The following is a 14,012-nucleotide window of genomic DNA, read 5'->3' as shown; positions in this document are numbered from 1 at the left end:
GCCTCTCATCCTCTTTTGACATACAGAATGTCTTAGCTGTAATATAGTTCATTTATCAGACCTTTTCCCTAACAGTGAACATTTCTGTGTCTCATTAAGCCTTTGCCCCAAGATCATGAAAATGTTTTCCTATGTTATATTGTAAAAGCTTTGTTCTACCACTCACACTCAGATCTACAATCCATTTGAAATTTATTTTTGTAATGGTGTAATAAGCCAAGATTCATTTTATCTTCATGTGGATTAACTTAGCACACTTATTAAAAAGATGATTCTTCTCCACAGCACTGCACTGCTGCATCTGTCATAAATCAAGTGACCAAGACCCATGGATGCATCTGTTTGCTGGACCCTCCATTCTGTTCCATTGGTCTGTCTATCTCTCCTTGTGCCACTACCAGTCATTTAATTACTAGAGCTTGGTAACAGGTCTTGATATTTTGTTCTTCAAGATTGCCTTAACTAACTATTCTAAGCCCAGTGTATTTATGTATAAATTTTAGAGTCGGTTTGTTAATGCCTTCTACCCTCAACCTACACTTCCCATCCCACACCCTCTCCCTTACCACCCCCCCCAAATTGATAATGGGGTTGCATTGAAATGATAGATGGGAAGAACTGAAATCATTACATTACTGTATCTTCTGATCCATTACCACAGTGTGTCTCCCCATTTACTGAAGTCTTTTTTAATTCTTCAATAATATTTTCTAGTTTTTAGTGTAGAAAGCATTGCAGGAAACTAGATTTTTTGCTAAGATTTATTTCTAGGTATTTGATTTTGATTATAACTGGCATCTTTATTAAATTTTATTTTTTGTTTTTGCTGGTATATAGAAATATAACCAATTTTTATATACTGGCCTTACATTTATATTGCTAAATTCACATATTAATTCCAATAAATTATCCACTGACTCTTTTGGATTTTCTACATAAACAATCATGTATTCTCTGAATAATAATGGTTTATTTCCTCATTTCAATCCTTACGCTTTTTATTTTTCTTCCATTACTACACTGTCCAGTACAATATTTAATAGAAAAGGAGATAGTGAGCAACTCATCTCATCCCAGATCAGAGGAGTAAAGCCAACTGTTGCAAAGTGTATCCTACCTACTTCTAGGAAAGGATTCTTTATCAGAGAATCCTCACAACAACCTCTGAAATGGAGAATGGGAAAGGAAACCTCAGGGAAGCATGTGAGCAGAGATGAAGGCCTGTCTCACAGGTTCAAAACAGATTTGGACGTTGCAGCCAACGTCTAAGCCTAGGCAACAGGGCTGGGGCGCACCAAGCCTGAGCTCCTAGACACTCTGCTCGCTTCCTCTCCAAAAAGGGCACAGGGACAGGGTGGAGGAAGGCGGTCAGAGACCACGAACTGATGCCCCAGTGGAGAGATATAATAGGAACTGGGAGCTCAGAAAAAAGGCAAGGCTATAGGTTTACAGATTTGTAAGATGCTAGAACCTAGGTTGTCCCCAAAAGCCCTCGGGAATGAACAAGATTACTCGGGGAGAGGTCCAACAACAGGGATCAGCAAGAAATCCTGAGAATAATCAACATTTAAGATAAATCCAGAGAAGCTGGCCAAAGGTAACTCAACAGAAATGGTCAGAGAACCAGAAGGAATACCATGAGACAGGGGTCCCAGAAGGCACAGAAGTATCAGTTGCTGAAACAGGCCAAATGGAGCAAGGGTGCAAAGAGGCTTTTGGATTTGGAGAAATAACTATCAATCCTGGGCAACATTTTACCAAAGAAGCAACAGGAGGTAAAAGATGGCAGGAGGTTTCAGGCAGCCAGACAAGAACAAAAATCTGTTACAATGAAAAATATGGTGCCTCAGCAGCACAAAGCACCAGCCATACGTCCAATGAATTTCTGAGAGACTGAACTTTAAAAGCACTAATATTTTTTCTATTGCCTCAATTAATTCTTCATAATACTCTTGTCTTATTGAATAAATTTCTGGAGCTAGTAGAAAATATCTGCTTGAAGAGCTTAAATGCTAAAAGCCTTAATCTATGTTTCAAGTAGTAAATGACTAAACAGCTACCAATAATTTCTAAACATACACATATATATATATACACTGACTACAGAGATTTCGTTTCAGAGCTTATGCATTTTCCCAAAAGACGCCCATTCAAGGCAGTGATATAAACATCATGCCACAGTATAACCGAAATGAAGGTGTCTTTTCTTAAATAACAGAATTGATGCTTGGAAAGCCTGCCAAATGTCTCAAAAATATATGTGAAAGCAATTCTATGAATGCTGATTGACAATGCTGGGCTTACAAAATGTCATTCAATCAAGATGTTAGCTGTCTTTATGAAATTATATAAGAATTTAAGATTTCTGATTTATTAAACATAACAATAAATGTGTGCCAACAGCCAGTAGTAGACTGAGTTAAAAACTTACTTTCATTCTCTAAAATCCCCAAGTGACTTAAAAAGGATTTGGTTCTGCAGGTGTAGAAATGTACATTTCTCAGAACCCCGGTCAGGACTGAGGAGAAACCCTTCACTGACAACAGGCATCATCAGTTCAAGAACACAGAGACACCATTCCCAGTATGCTCACCTGCATCCTCCTCCAGGCTGGCGTGATCTAGTTCAACTTTTACCTCCACTCCTCCGAGGATGGCCTGCAGACGTTTTTGTTTTGCTGTGATCTTCTTTAGCTGCTGCTCCTTAAATGGTAAATATTGAATACAGAAAACAGCAATGAAGTGATTTACGGTTAAATACAAAAGACAGCATTACAAAATTTAAAAACTTTAATCAAGAGCAATATAAAAATAAGACAGAAATTCCATATATTACAATTACTATAGAGAACCTTATTTGAGCAACTGCCATTTTTCTAGCAGGAAGCAGGCCGCGAAGCATTTCCTTCAGGCAGGTATCTATGTTCCCACCTGCTCCCCTGACTGGGCAGCACACAGCTTTCCATGTGCTGGGCACTGATGTTCTCATGTACTGGCTCTGCTGATTTGGGAGGAGGAACTGCTTATTTGGTTCCCCCATTACAGCTGGTAAATCACCACACTTCTCTGTGTTTCTGACCTTAGAGCCAATGGGCTATGAGCTCAATAGGCTGTAGGGATAAGAAACAGAAACAGGAATGTTCAAAAGTTGAAAAGATCAGTCTCCCTTGATAACCTACCATATTTACGCTTGTCCTTTACAGTATTCCACCCAATCACAAAATTTTAAAACAAACATATATTTTGGTATATCCTTTTACCTCACTCACCCAGACTCCTCTTTGACTTGTCATCCTCTCCATTACCAGAGCTCAGATATGGGGCCATTCCTAGGGTCTCCCCAATTAACTAGGCCTGTGGTACCTAGCTCTTCTTAAGGTCAAGAATATTTGAATACCAAATATGCGTGTGGGGCAAGGAGAAATCCTGAATATAAAGGCCATGTTATAATGGCTTGTTCATTCATTTTTCTCTTCCAATTTTTCTCAGCAAAATCTCATTGAAAACAGCCTTTCTCTCTGAACAGTCTATCGCCAAACATCAAAGAGCTGCTAAAGAAAGATAGCCATCTAGAACTGAGTTGGACTACTGCCGAAAGCAGCTTAGTTTGATCTTCTCCTCTCCCTTCAACCCCAGCCCACCAGAAGTCCAGAAAGTCAGAAAAGGTCTCTGCACATTAACTCACATGCTCCCACAAGCAACCAGATGCCCCCTCTCAGATCTGAGGAGACTCCAGCTGCCTCAAGCCACTGTTAGCTGTGTTTCGGGCTGCTATTCTAGAGGTAAGTGACAGAATATGGGGTGGTGAAGATAATGGAACTGGTGAGTGGATTGCAAGAGATGGAACTGAGCCTCTACACACCCCGCTAGTGGAGCTTAAATAAAAGATGCAAAGACTCTACTCAAACAACTACAAGCACAAGGACATTTAACAGAAACAAAATGATCAAAACTCAAAACTAGTCATTCCTCTATCTATGCCATGTATTTTCATAAAGCATACATAAATTCTACAGTGTTTCAAACCTCATGAAAACAGTTATCAGTAACAGATATTCCCTACCCTTAAGTTCTACAACTTGAAGTGCAGACCCAGTGTGGCTGAGTGATGACTGTAACACCTAAAGCCAGCCTCTCAGCAAGTGAGCATGAGCGTATGAGGGATGATGGCTGTATCAACAGGAAGTAGACTGCAAACAATCAGAGCAGGCAGGAGCTAAGAAGGAGAAAGAGTTCACACAAGACGAGGCAACGGAGTGGAGGCTGGCATACCCAGGAGTCTTAGCTGACTAGAAGAAGGCGGTGAAGCTAAACAGACTATGAAAGCACACAGGTGAGGAGGCACGCAAACCCAAAAGAAGAACTTTTTCTCAAATATGTATGTGGGAGCATGTGTGTGTGTGGTGTTTTTTTTAAAAATACTCTTTAATAGAGGATGTTAAAGAGAAACAGCTGAAAAATTAAACATACGAAAGGAATTCAAAATTTTCTATTAGAAACATCTGCTTCCTATTTTACTTCCTAAATATTAAATGAGCTTAAATGATGACTTTTTCAAAAATGCAATACTTAACGTGTTATTTGGAATCACCTTATTATACTTCTGCCGTTTTACAGAATCTAGTTTCCTGCTGATGTCTCTGCTGGTGGCAGCTTGAGGACTAAGTTGTTCAATAATTTTATTGATTTGCCTTAGGGATGTTGTACATGACCTGAAAAATAAGATAAAATGTCTATTTTCCATTCTGGTAACATTTTTTTATAGTACAATATAGAGAAATACTAACAACATGTACCTTTTATTTATTAACTAAAAGATAAAAGAAACTAAACCAGAATGCATATTCTTGTTGTCCACGAACAGAACCTGAAGAATTATTAGAAGTTTAAGATGACTACTAGTGTTTTATCTGACTTATTTAAATCAGCTCAGGGCCGGCCGAGTGGCTCAGTTGGTTAAGAGCTTGCTCAAGAGTTTGAGCTCTGAGCAACAACAGTTCGATTCCCAGCCTGAGCTGAGCAGCTGCTGAGCTGCCAACAGGTGGCAGGATGGCTCAGCTTAAAAAAATCAATCAATCAATCAATCAATCAATCAATCAATCAATCAGCTCATTCCCCTTTGTAAGCTACATACTTCATTCATTCTACAAGTATTTTAAGTGTCTACTTTGGTCAAGAGATTGTGCTAAAACAATGTGCAATAAGTGGTCCTTTTATATGAAAAAATGCATACATGGATTGTTTTAAAGATGATTTTTTGAACAGTTTGAGGTTCACAGCAAAATTAAGATGAAGGTACAGAGATTCCCTTATACCCCCTGCCTCAAACATGCATAGCCTCCCTCATTATCAACAAGGCTTTTTAAAGCCCATTATGGAAGTCTCCCAAAGTTTGGAAAAGTACTAAAAATGCTTAAACATTTTCTTATATAAGTCAGACATCTGTGACAACATTTTTCTTTTACATGACTAGAAGACATATTTGCTACAGCATCACACTTTATAGCACAAAGGAAAAAAAGTCAATTTATAGTACCTTTCTCCTAAAATAGACACCACAGAATTACAACTCCTAATTTTCAAAACACAAATTCAATACTGACATTTGGGTAATTTGCTATTTGTACCCTTTATGGATTTCAGCCTAAAAGATGTTATCGATGCAAGTTACTGGCGGTCTAAGCACCATGTGTCACCACCCATCTAGTGTTAGCTGCCTTGTGACTCTCCAGCACTGTGCTATCACCTCTGTAAGCAGTGGGCACATTTCTGAAGTCAAATGTAAAAGCTGTGTTCATTACAAAGAGTTGAGGTCCTCACACCTGAAGTGTTGTGACCACAACTATTCAAGAACACCTGCTACTCAAAAGGCCAAAAGAACATACCAGGAAATGTGTTAATAAAAAACATGTCCTTTAAGTGCCAGCGGCCACCTATACTACAGTTTCCCCAGTGGAAGCCAACAGCTGCACATTCCTCCTTCCTTCCCCTCCCCCAGCAGCGCCCACCTAAGAATGCACCGTCCCTCCACCCGGGACCCCCACCTTCCGTTCTTGATTGCTTGACACTGCCTAGCACACTGGCCAAGAAGGGGAAGACGGGCAGCGGGGAGTGAGCGCAAGCCTCCACCCCCTCTAGCCCAGGCCCAGGCCCTCCCGCTAACCCCACCAATGTGTTGCGCTCAACAGAGCCCATGTCTGTTTCTCCTCGAAAACACAAAGGAAATCTCCAATGGACTTCATCTTCCCTTACAGAGTCAAAAGTAGGACAGAAGAAAGGAAAAGAAGGAAGGTGTTTCTCATTATTTCTAGAAGTACAAATCTGAAAAATTACCAAAAGACTGGCACACTCAATTTAGGGACAGAAAACTGGAAAGAAACTATAGGACAGAAAAAAAGGTGAGGGGGATAGGATATGTTCCTCAAATCTAGAGCAGAGCACATCAGAACTGTAGGTACAGTTCTCCTGAGAACCGTTTTGTGCACATGCTATGGGTTCTGGATCACTTACTTCTTTCTCTCCAGGACATGACGCATCCACAGGCTTCTGTGAGCTGCGCTGAGACCCTAACTACCACATACAACACTGCTCCGAGGAAAAGGGCTGCAGTTCAAACACAAGGTCAAGAACTGCCCTTACTGATGACTGACTCCATCCTCTGACTAATAGGTCCTATGATTCTCCTACATTTCTGGAACACTGCAGCTACCACCTGTATTTCTCCATCACTGTAAACACAACTCTGCAATCAGAAAGAAGATGGTCCACACTCACGTGAGGTCATCCAGGACTGACTGATACTCCTTCTCCGCGTCGGCGAGCTGGGCAGCACGGCTGACTTCATGGATGGCACTACCCACCTGCTGAAGCACCTCCTGCTCCAGCACATCCTGGTCATAGACGTCCACATCCAACCCCTGCAGTTCAAGCGCCTGCGCACTCAGCTCCACTGTCTGAATCTGACGTCTGCTGATGTGCAGCAGGGAAGGTACTCTCCTCAGAGCTTCCGGTGGACACCCCTTGGTGGAAGTGGGTGGTCCATGAGCAGAACAAGAGGGGAGGCTGTCCTCCATGCCCACACTGCCAGAATTTTCTTCTTTCACTGTCGCTTCTTCACTGTGACCAACATACTGACTCTGTAAATGTTGCTCCTGAGTTTGACTTGAGTGGGGGAGTTTCTCATTTGGCATCCTCTACAGACTATCTAAGAGGAAAACATGTTTTCGATGAGCCTTTTGGTTATATAGAATTGATAGTTATATAATTTCTTAAATATTTTATGAAGCCGACTGACTTCTCAAAAGTAATAATCAAGCAATAATCCTCTGACTACACATATTCAAGTTTCCAAGTATTACTTTTCTTAAAAGCTATCTATCTTCTTGAGTTCTGATAACAAATAAGAAAAACTGACAAAAAGAAAAGAAGAAGAAAAAAATGCAGTATTATCAACAAAGGACATTTGGGTAGCCAGCTAAGAAAGCTGGCTACCCAAATTCTGAGTGACACCCAGAGTCTTTTCCAAATCAACTGAAGTCATTTGACTACTGCTTTCTGAGTCAGCACCTTCACTGCATTATGGCACGAATGATTTACATATAATAGTGGCATGATCAACTGGAATGTACAGATTTAGATTTAGTAAGGAGAAAGCTTCTGTAGGCATCTGACACTAGAGACTCTGAGGTTGAACATTTACTCCAATGAACACAAACTCTGAACAAGAGATAATCATAGTACCACTCAAATTAGAATCTGAGAAAAATAAAAATATTCTCAAAAATAACTCCATTTCAATGCATGATGTAATTTCTCACCCAGCAGGTTGGCAAACACATAAAGCTGGATAATATCCAGTATAGACAATGACGATCCATCCTCACACAATAATCATGAGGATACAAATTAGTAAAGCTCTTTTGGGAGGCAATTTAGCAATATCTATTAAGATTTAAAATGCACAGGACTAGGTATTTATTCCAGAGAAATACTCAGATATGTACAAGCATGTTTATTATAGCACGTTTTTAACAGTTTAATGTAAGCATTAAGCACATTCAGTAGTAGGTATAAAAGTGAAAAAAGCCACATAGTATGAACACATTTATGTTGGAAAAAAATGCATATCTGCATCTGTGTGTATGGGATGCATTCAAAGTGGTCTATAGATAGTTGGGAAAGGGAAGGAGAAGGGGCAGGGAGGAAGAAAGAGGAACTTTCACATTTTACTCCAAGTAGTCAGGAACTCCTTGAATGAAAATGCATTCACTATATTGCCTGTATAACTCTATCTAATAAGTAGATTATAAAGCAATACAATGACGAACAGACAGCATTGCTGGTAATTTAACTAAGGTTGCTTTCAGCACTGAAATTTTATTTCTATGAAATGACAGCAAGTTCCCCCAATAAGCCCCACTCATTCCTCAATAAATAAAACGATCCCAATGGCCAAGTACTGGGATGTAGAGATGCCAGGGGCTTAGCATCATCCTGCCCCGAGAGGCCCATTCTCTAGTGGAGGAGAAGCATGTCAGTAACACCACAGCAGGGCAGGTCTGTAGAAGAGACACAGACAAGAGGCCACGTGGACACAGAGGAAGAGACAACACATTGGGTCTGGAGTTCAAGGAAGATGTACAAGCTAAGATTTGAACACCTGGCCAAGGGTCTGATACACAGGAGGTGCTCAATATGTGCTGAAAGGAAGTCAGGTTCAGAGAGTCTTAAATAACAAGTTTGATCTGGACAACTGAGTCACTGGTGAATTCAGTCACAAAAATGAAATCTCAGGAAGGAAACAGATAGGAGGCAGGGAGATGGACTGGTGGAGTGCTTATGAACCGCCAGTAATGCATCCAGGATCCAGAAGTGCAAAGCTGGGCTCAGGAGAAAGAGATGTGGATGCATCATCAGAACGGACAGCCCCAGGGACCCCAAGGCTAAGACAGGTACCAGAGATCCTCTCAGAGGGTAAGCAGCAGCTAACACTGGAAAGGTTAAATGTGAACAACAGAGAAAGGCAGCTCCTCCATTTGGGGGCCTTCTGATTATTTTCAGGAGAAAGGATTAGCTTAGTGCTCTATCATTAACTAGTCTCTATTTTCAACAGAGGGCAGGATTCCAGCTCAGAGCCTTAAAACTAGCTGGAATTTAACAATTGTTTTCATTTTTATTTGTATGTATGCAAGGATTTCTTATTCAGTTAAAGAAAGACATTAATTCAACCAAAAATATGAATAATACTGTAGTATAAAACCAAGTTAAAATAATGATGTTTGCAGAAAACTTCTAACAACATAAAAGGAAGAAGAGGGAGTGGTTAAAAGTGGGAAATGATATGACAAGCTCACATAAGAAAACTAGAAGGGTCCAGTGAATTTGGAAATTATCAGGTCACTGGTTATCTTAGTAAAAGAAACTTCAATGGAACAATAGAGACAAAAACCAGACAGTAATGAATTAAGTGAGCAGATGAAGAAACAGAGGCCACAAGTGGGTTGCCTACTTTTTAAGGAGCTTGCCTATGGAAGAGAGACAGCTGGAATGATAAAGTAATAATGAGTTGGGGGAGGAAAGTTAGGTCAAGAAAAACTATAGAATGCAATAGCTAGAGAGGGAGTAGGGAGATAACCTACAAGAATGTTGTATAAGAAACAAAAGCAGGAAAATATCAAGTATAGAAGTAAACAGAAGGCACAACACATCTTTCTCTGACTACGGCAAATTTGTAGGTACAGAGGAGAGGAGATGAGGTGGACCATACAGAAAACATCCTATAAGGTAGGAAGTTTGGGCATGTTCTGAATTGGGGGACAAACTTGAGAAGAACAAGATTCTGGAATAAATGTTCTATATAACAGAAATGCTGATGGGAAACATTGGTGACAGGTGTGGAGGGCCTACCTAAGGTTGCTCCCTCCAAAACCATAGACTGCCAACACTCCCCAAGACCGCAAAATTTCCTTCTTCAGTAATTAACAGTCCAGGAGAAATGTCATTTTTGGGGATTTTCAGAGTAGAAGTAGCAGAAGGACAAAGGGGAATGGGTAAAGATGCTAAGGAGGAGAACAGTTCAAGTTATTCACCTTGGGGGTCCATGCTGGGTAGATTTAAAAAATCAAGCCAGAAGGGACTAGAAGGGGGGGGGTGAGAGGGAAGGTAAACAAGGGAGGGAGAGTGGAAGGGAGGAAGGATGAAAAACAGAAAGGAAGACATCAAGAAGCCTCTTGGAGAGAGACTGTGGACCAAAGAACGTGTTTCCTGGAGTGAGAGCTGAAAACCAGGAGGTTCTCGTCAGAAGGTAAAGAGTTTCAGAAGTAAAATATTGGGTTGTCGGAGAAGTCATGACGCATTTTTGAAATGAAAAACATAGAAAAACTACATCATGACTTTTCCGACAACCCAATATATCATCCATTCAACAAATATTTATTGAGTCAATTATACCAGGCAATGTGCTAGGTTAACTGTTTCTGTCTCCAAAAGGTTAGTCTCTAAGACACTAAGAGATGTTATCTATGCTCAAGCAGTAAGTAGTTTGTCGTAATCAGAAGTGTCTGGACACTGATGGTAACCACTCTAAGCATCTTTTGTAATTGCAGAAGTCAAACGTGACTTGTATTCACCTTTTGTTATCGGTATATATTATTACAATTAATAGTTTTTTCCTTTCTTAAAATGTGTAAACACACACGTAACTGTGGTAACTGCTGTAAGAGGAAGTACAGGATTTTTTATGACAAAATAACAGAGGAACCTAACTGACACTGTGGAGGTATGTGTGATGTCAGGGACGCCTCACTGATTAAGCGATATCTGAGCCAGTATCTGAAGAATGAATAGGAGTTAATCAGACCTAAAGTGTAGTCAACGTTTTACAAAGAAACAATATGTGTTATTTCTAAGGCTGGTAGGAGCTGGTGTATTTGAGGAAAAGAAAGAAGGCTGGAGCAGTGACAACTTATTTTACATAAATATCTAAATTAAAGGACATAATAAGGACTCCATGCAATGTGTAAATCTCACAGAATATCTTCTAAAGCTCTGCAAGGCTTAAATCACCTGTAAAAACAATATCTTCATTGTCCTCCTCTTTGAGAACTGGGGTTTTCATGGGGTGACAGATTCTGGTTTGGAGGTTTGGTTGCATACATACATACCTGAAGGGGAGGGCCATAAGTGAAGAGGCGAGATTGGCAAGGACCAGATCACACACAGCCTGGGAAAACACAGCTTGGACTTGCAACCGTAATGTCTTTGAAGAGTCTTGAACACGGTAATAATGGTGGCATGGCCCAACTGATGTTTGTAAAACATCACTTGGGCTACCGTACGGATAATGATTTGGAGGAAACTGTGCAACAAGGAGATAATGGGAGAGATACCGGTGAAAAGCAGCGAGAATCAGGGTGACAGCAGTGACGATGGATGAATTCTACATGGGAAATCGTTACAGTCTTTGTATCCAGACTGCTCAATCTTCTTTCACATACTCCCACTTGACTATATCAATGCCAAAAAAGCCTGACTAGTACTTAGCCCGATTCTCTTTCAAGTAACAACTGGTATTTAATCGAGATCAAACGGGACCTAGGCGACACTGGGCGCGGGGCCTGACACAAAGCTAAGAAGGTGATGCTTCGTGGCTAAATCGCCGGCTTGGGACTGGGCCAAAGGTTGGGGAGCGTGAGCCGCATCGTCACTTCCGGCCGCCCGTAGGCCCGCACGAAAGGCGCGCACCGGGACTGAGAGCCGGCTCCCGACCGGCCGCACGAACGGGCTCTTTGACATGAAGCGGGGTCGCAGCAGCCTGGGGAGCCGGAGAGAGGCCCAGAAATCCCCCGCCCGATGTTCAACCCGGCCGCGCGAACACTCACCCCAGGGGTACGCGGCCGCCAGTACGGAAATGTAGACACTAGCGCCACAGCCAGCAGCTGAGAACTTCGGCTGGGAGAAGCCGCGGCGCCTGCGTCTTGGACCTGCCGTAAGCGCCACCCCGTAGACACCACAGCGCTACAGCCAGCAGCGAACTTCGACTGGGAACAGCCAGGACGCATGCGTGTCGGGCCCGCCGTAAGCGCCGCCCCCAACAGTGACCCGACGGGCTTGCGTGGGTGGGGCCTACGGCGCATGCGCTGGGCTGCTGGGTTGCTTTGGAAAGGTGGGAAGGCCACATGGTTTGACAGTAGGGTGCAGCCCCCCCCCCTTTCTTAAGCGGGGTGTTAGTGACATCTCGGATTTTGACCAGCTGTGTGATTTGGGACCATCACTTTACTTCTGGAGAAAATGCCTCTCTAGTAAGGCGGTTATAAGGATAAAAGACGTGTTTCCAGAAGGAGAGAGAGAGGTATTCGAGTTGGCTGTGGGAATGTAAATACTTAGAATTAACCGTGAAGTCCAAAGAGAGCGTAAGCTTAGGGAAGGGAGCTGGCTTGAGCACTGCACATATCAATAGCCACACGCAGGAGGCATTGTGACCTCCCTTGATCATCTGGCATGAAAACTTGGGAGAAGACTTATCTCTGTACCCCCTCTTCACTGCGCACACACACACCCTGAGCCGGGGCGGTGTGTGCATAGTGGGCTTTTATGAATGTCATGATTGCATTAGTGAGTCAATCATTTAATATCTGTCCTCAGATCAAAGAGGTACAGAGAATTTGAAGAAATAAAATGTCCACACATAGGTTCAGAACAAAGAAAGGAAATTAATATTCACCTGAGGAAGGAGTATCCCTTATGGGTGGGAGCTGTACCCAATGGCAGCTCTCAGCCAGGGATTCCAGCACTGGGAGAGGGTGAATGTTCTAGGCTCCAGAGGCAGCAAGGTCCTCTGGGAGTGACAGGGGAATGTGGAAAGGATCTCTGGGGCCTGGGTAGGGAAGTGCCTTACTCATTTTGAAAGCTGGAAGTGGACTTGGTAATGCTCAGTAACACCACCATATGCCTCCTGTTAGCGGCGCTGATATACATATATGCCTCCTGTTATCCCACGTAAAAATATGACTTGTTTTTGAAATGGGAATAGAGAATTCTCTTGGTCTCTTGAATAAAATATTGAGACTAGAAAAGCAGTTGGTGAGATACTAGTTTTCATGCTTAAATCTGAAAGCAGAATTTCTCCCAGATACATAATGGTTCCCAACCATTTTGAGATAGAGGTCCCCTTTTTAATTGCCATTTTGGAAACCCCTATGTATCAGAATTTTGACAGGAAGCAGGTGGTACACTCAAATTGGGCAGTTGAGTAGAATTAATAACTTTTACAAAGGTGTGGGCCAGTTTTAGGAAAACTCAGGATGGCACAGTACCCCTGAGGCTAGCATGAAGCAAGAAGCTGCTCCTATCTGTTGTGTGCTGGATTGATTCCCCAAAATTCAATGGAAATCCTAAACCCCAGGACCTCAGAATGTGACTGTATTTGGAGATAGGGTCTTTAAAGACCCTAAATACTTTTAATTAAATTAAAATGATATCATTAGGGTGGACCTTAATCCACTATCTCTGGTGCCCTTATAAGAAAGAGATTAGGACACAGATGCACACAGAAGGAAGACCATGTGAGGACACAGGGAGAAGACGGTCATCTACAAGCCAAGGAGAGGGATCAGAAGAAACCAACCCTACCAACACATTGATCTCAGATTTCTGGCCTCCACAGCTATAAGAATATAACTTTTACTGTTTAAGCCCCCAGTCTTTGTGATGTTATACTCTTAGAGCAGCCCTAGCACCATCCATGGCCCAGAAGGGGTAATGGGAAGACACAGGTTCAGAAGAGAACAGCTGAATGGAGAAGAACACTTGACCAGAGATATGCACCAACCGATGGCCACTCAGCAAGAGGGGGCTGGGAAAATAAATACCCTGATCTCAACATCCCCCATTATTTCATTGACTGGTGCCTTCCACTGGTCAAAACCAACTGAAAGCCAGAGAGCAAGAAAGCCTGTTGATTCCCATACAGATCAGCCTCTTCGGGCACAGGGCAGAGTAGAAAGAGATGGAGAG

At 42.1% G+C, this 14,012-nt stretch overlaps 1 protein-coding gene across 5 annotated transcripts in view; it reads right to left on the bottom strand.

Annotated features, from left to right (window-relative positions):
- The window catches only part of ERCC6 (ERCC excision repair 6, chromatin remodeling factor), an 82,108-nt gene extending 68,576 nt beyond the window's left edge, over positions 1-13,532 (bottom strand). The window contains exons 1-5 of one of the 5 annotated variants that reach the window (XM_019655091.1): positions 11,879-13,532; positions 11,162-11,355; positions 6,774-7,203; positions 4,591-4,711; positions 2,594-2,702 (exon numbers count right to left, since the gene is read on the bottom strand). In XM_019655091.1, the coding sequence (XP_019510636.1) occupies positions 2,594-2,702; positions 4,591-4,711; positions 6,774-7,189 (646 nt within the window). In that variant the 5' untranslated portion in view covers positions 7,190-7,203; positions 11,162-11,355; positions 11,879-13,532. The remainder of the gene's footprint in view (positions 1-2,593; positions 2,703-4,590; positions 4,712-6,773; positions 7,204-11,161; positions 11,356-11,878) is intronic. The other 4 variants (XM_019655087.1, XM_019655088.1, XM_019655089.1 and 1 more) reach the window with 4 other exon arrangements.
- Between the last annotated feature and the right edge of the window lie 480 nt (positions 13,533-14,012).

Source organism: Hipposideros armiger, unplaced genomic scaffold (assembly GCF_001890085.2).
Source record: "Hipposideros armiger isolate ML-2016 unplaced genomic scaffold, ASM189008v1 scaffold_235, whole genome shotgun sequence".
Lineage (NCBI taxonomy): Eukaryota > Metazoa > Chordata > Mammalia > Chiroptera > Hipposideridae > Hipposideros > Hipposideros armiger.
Note: the sequence above shows the minus strand (reverse complement) of the source record. Positions and strands in the feature narration are given on the sequence as shown.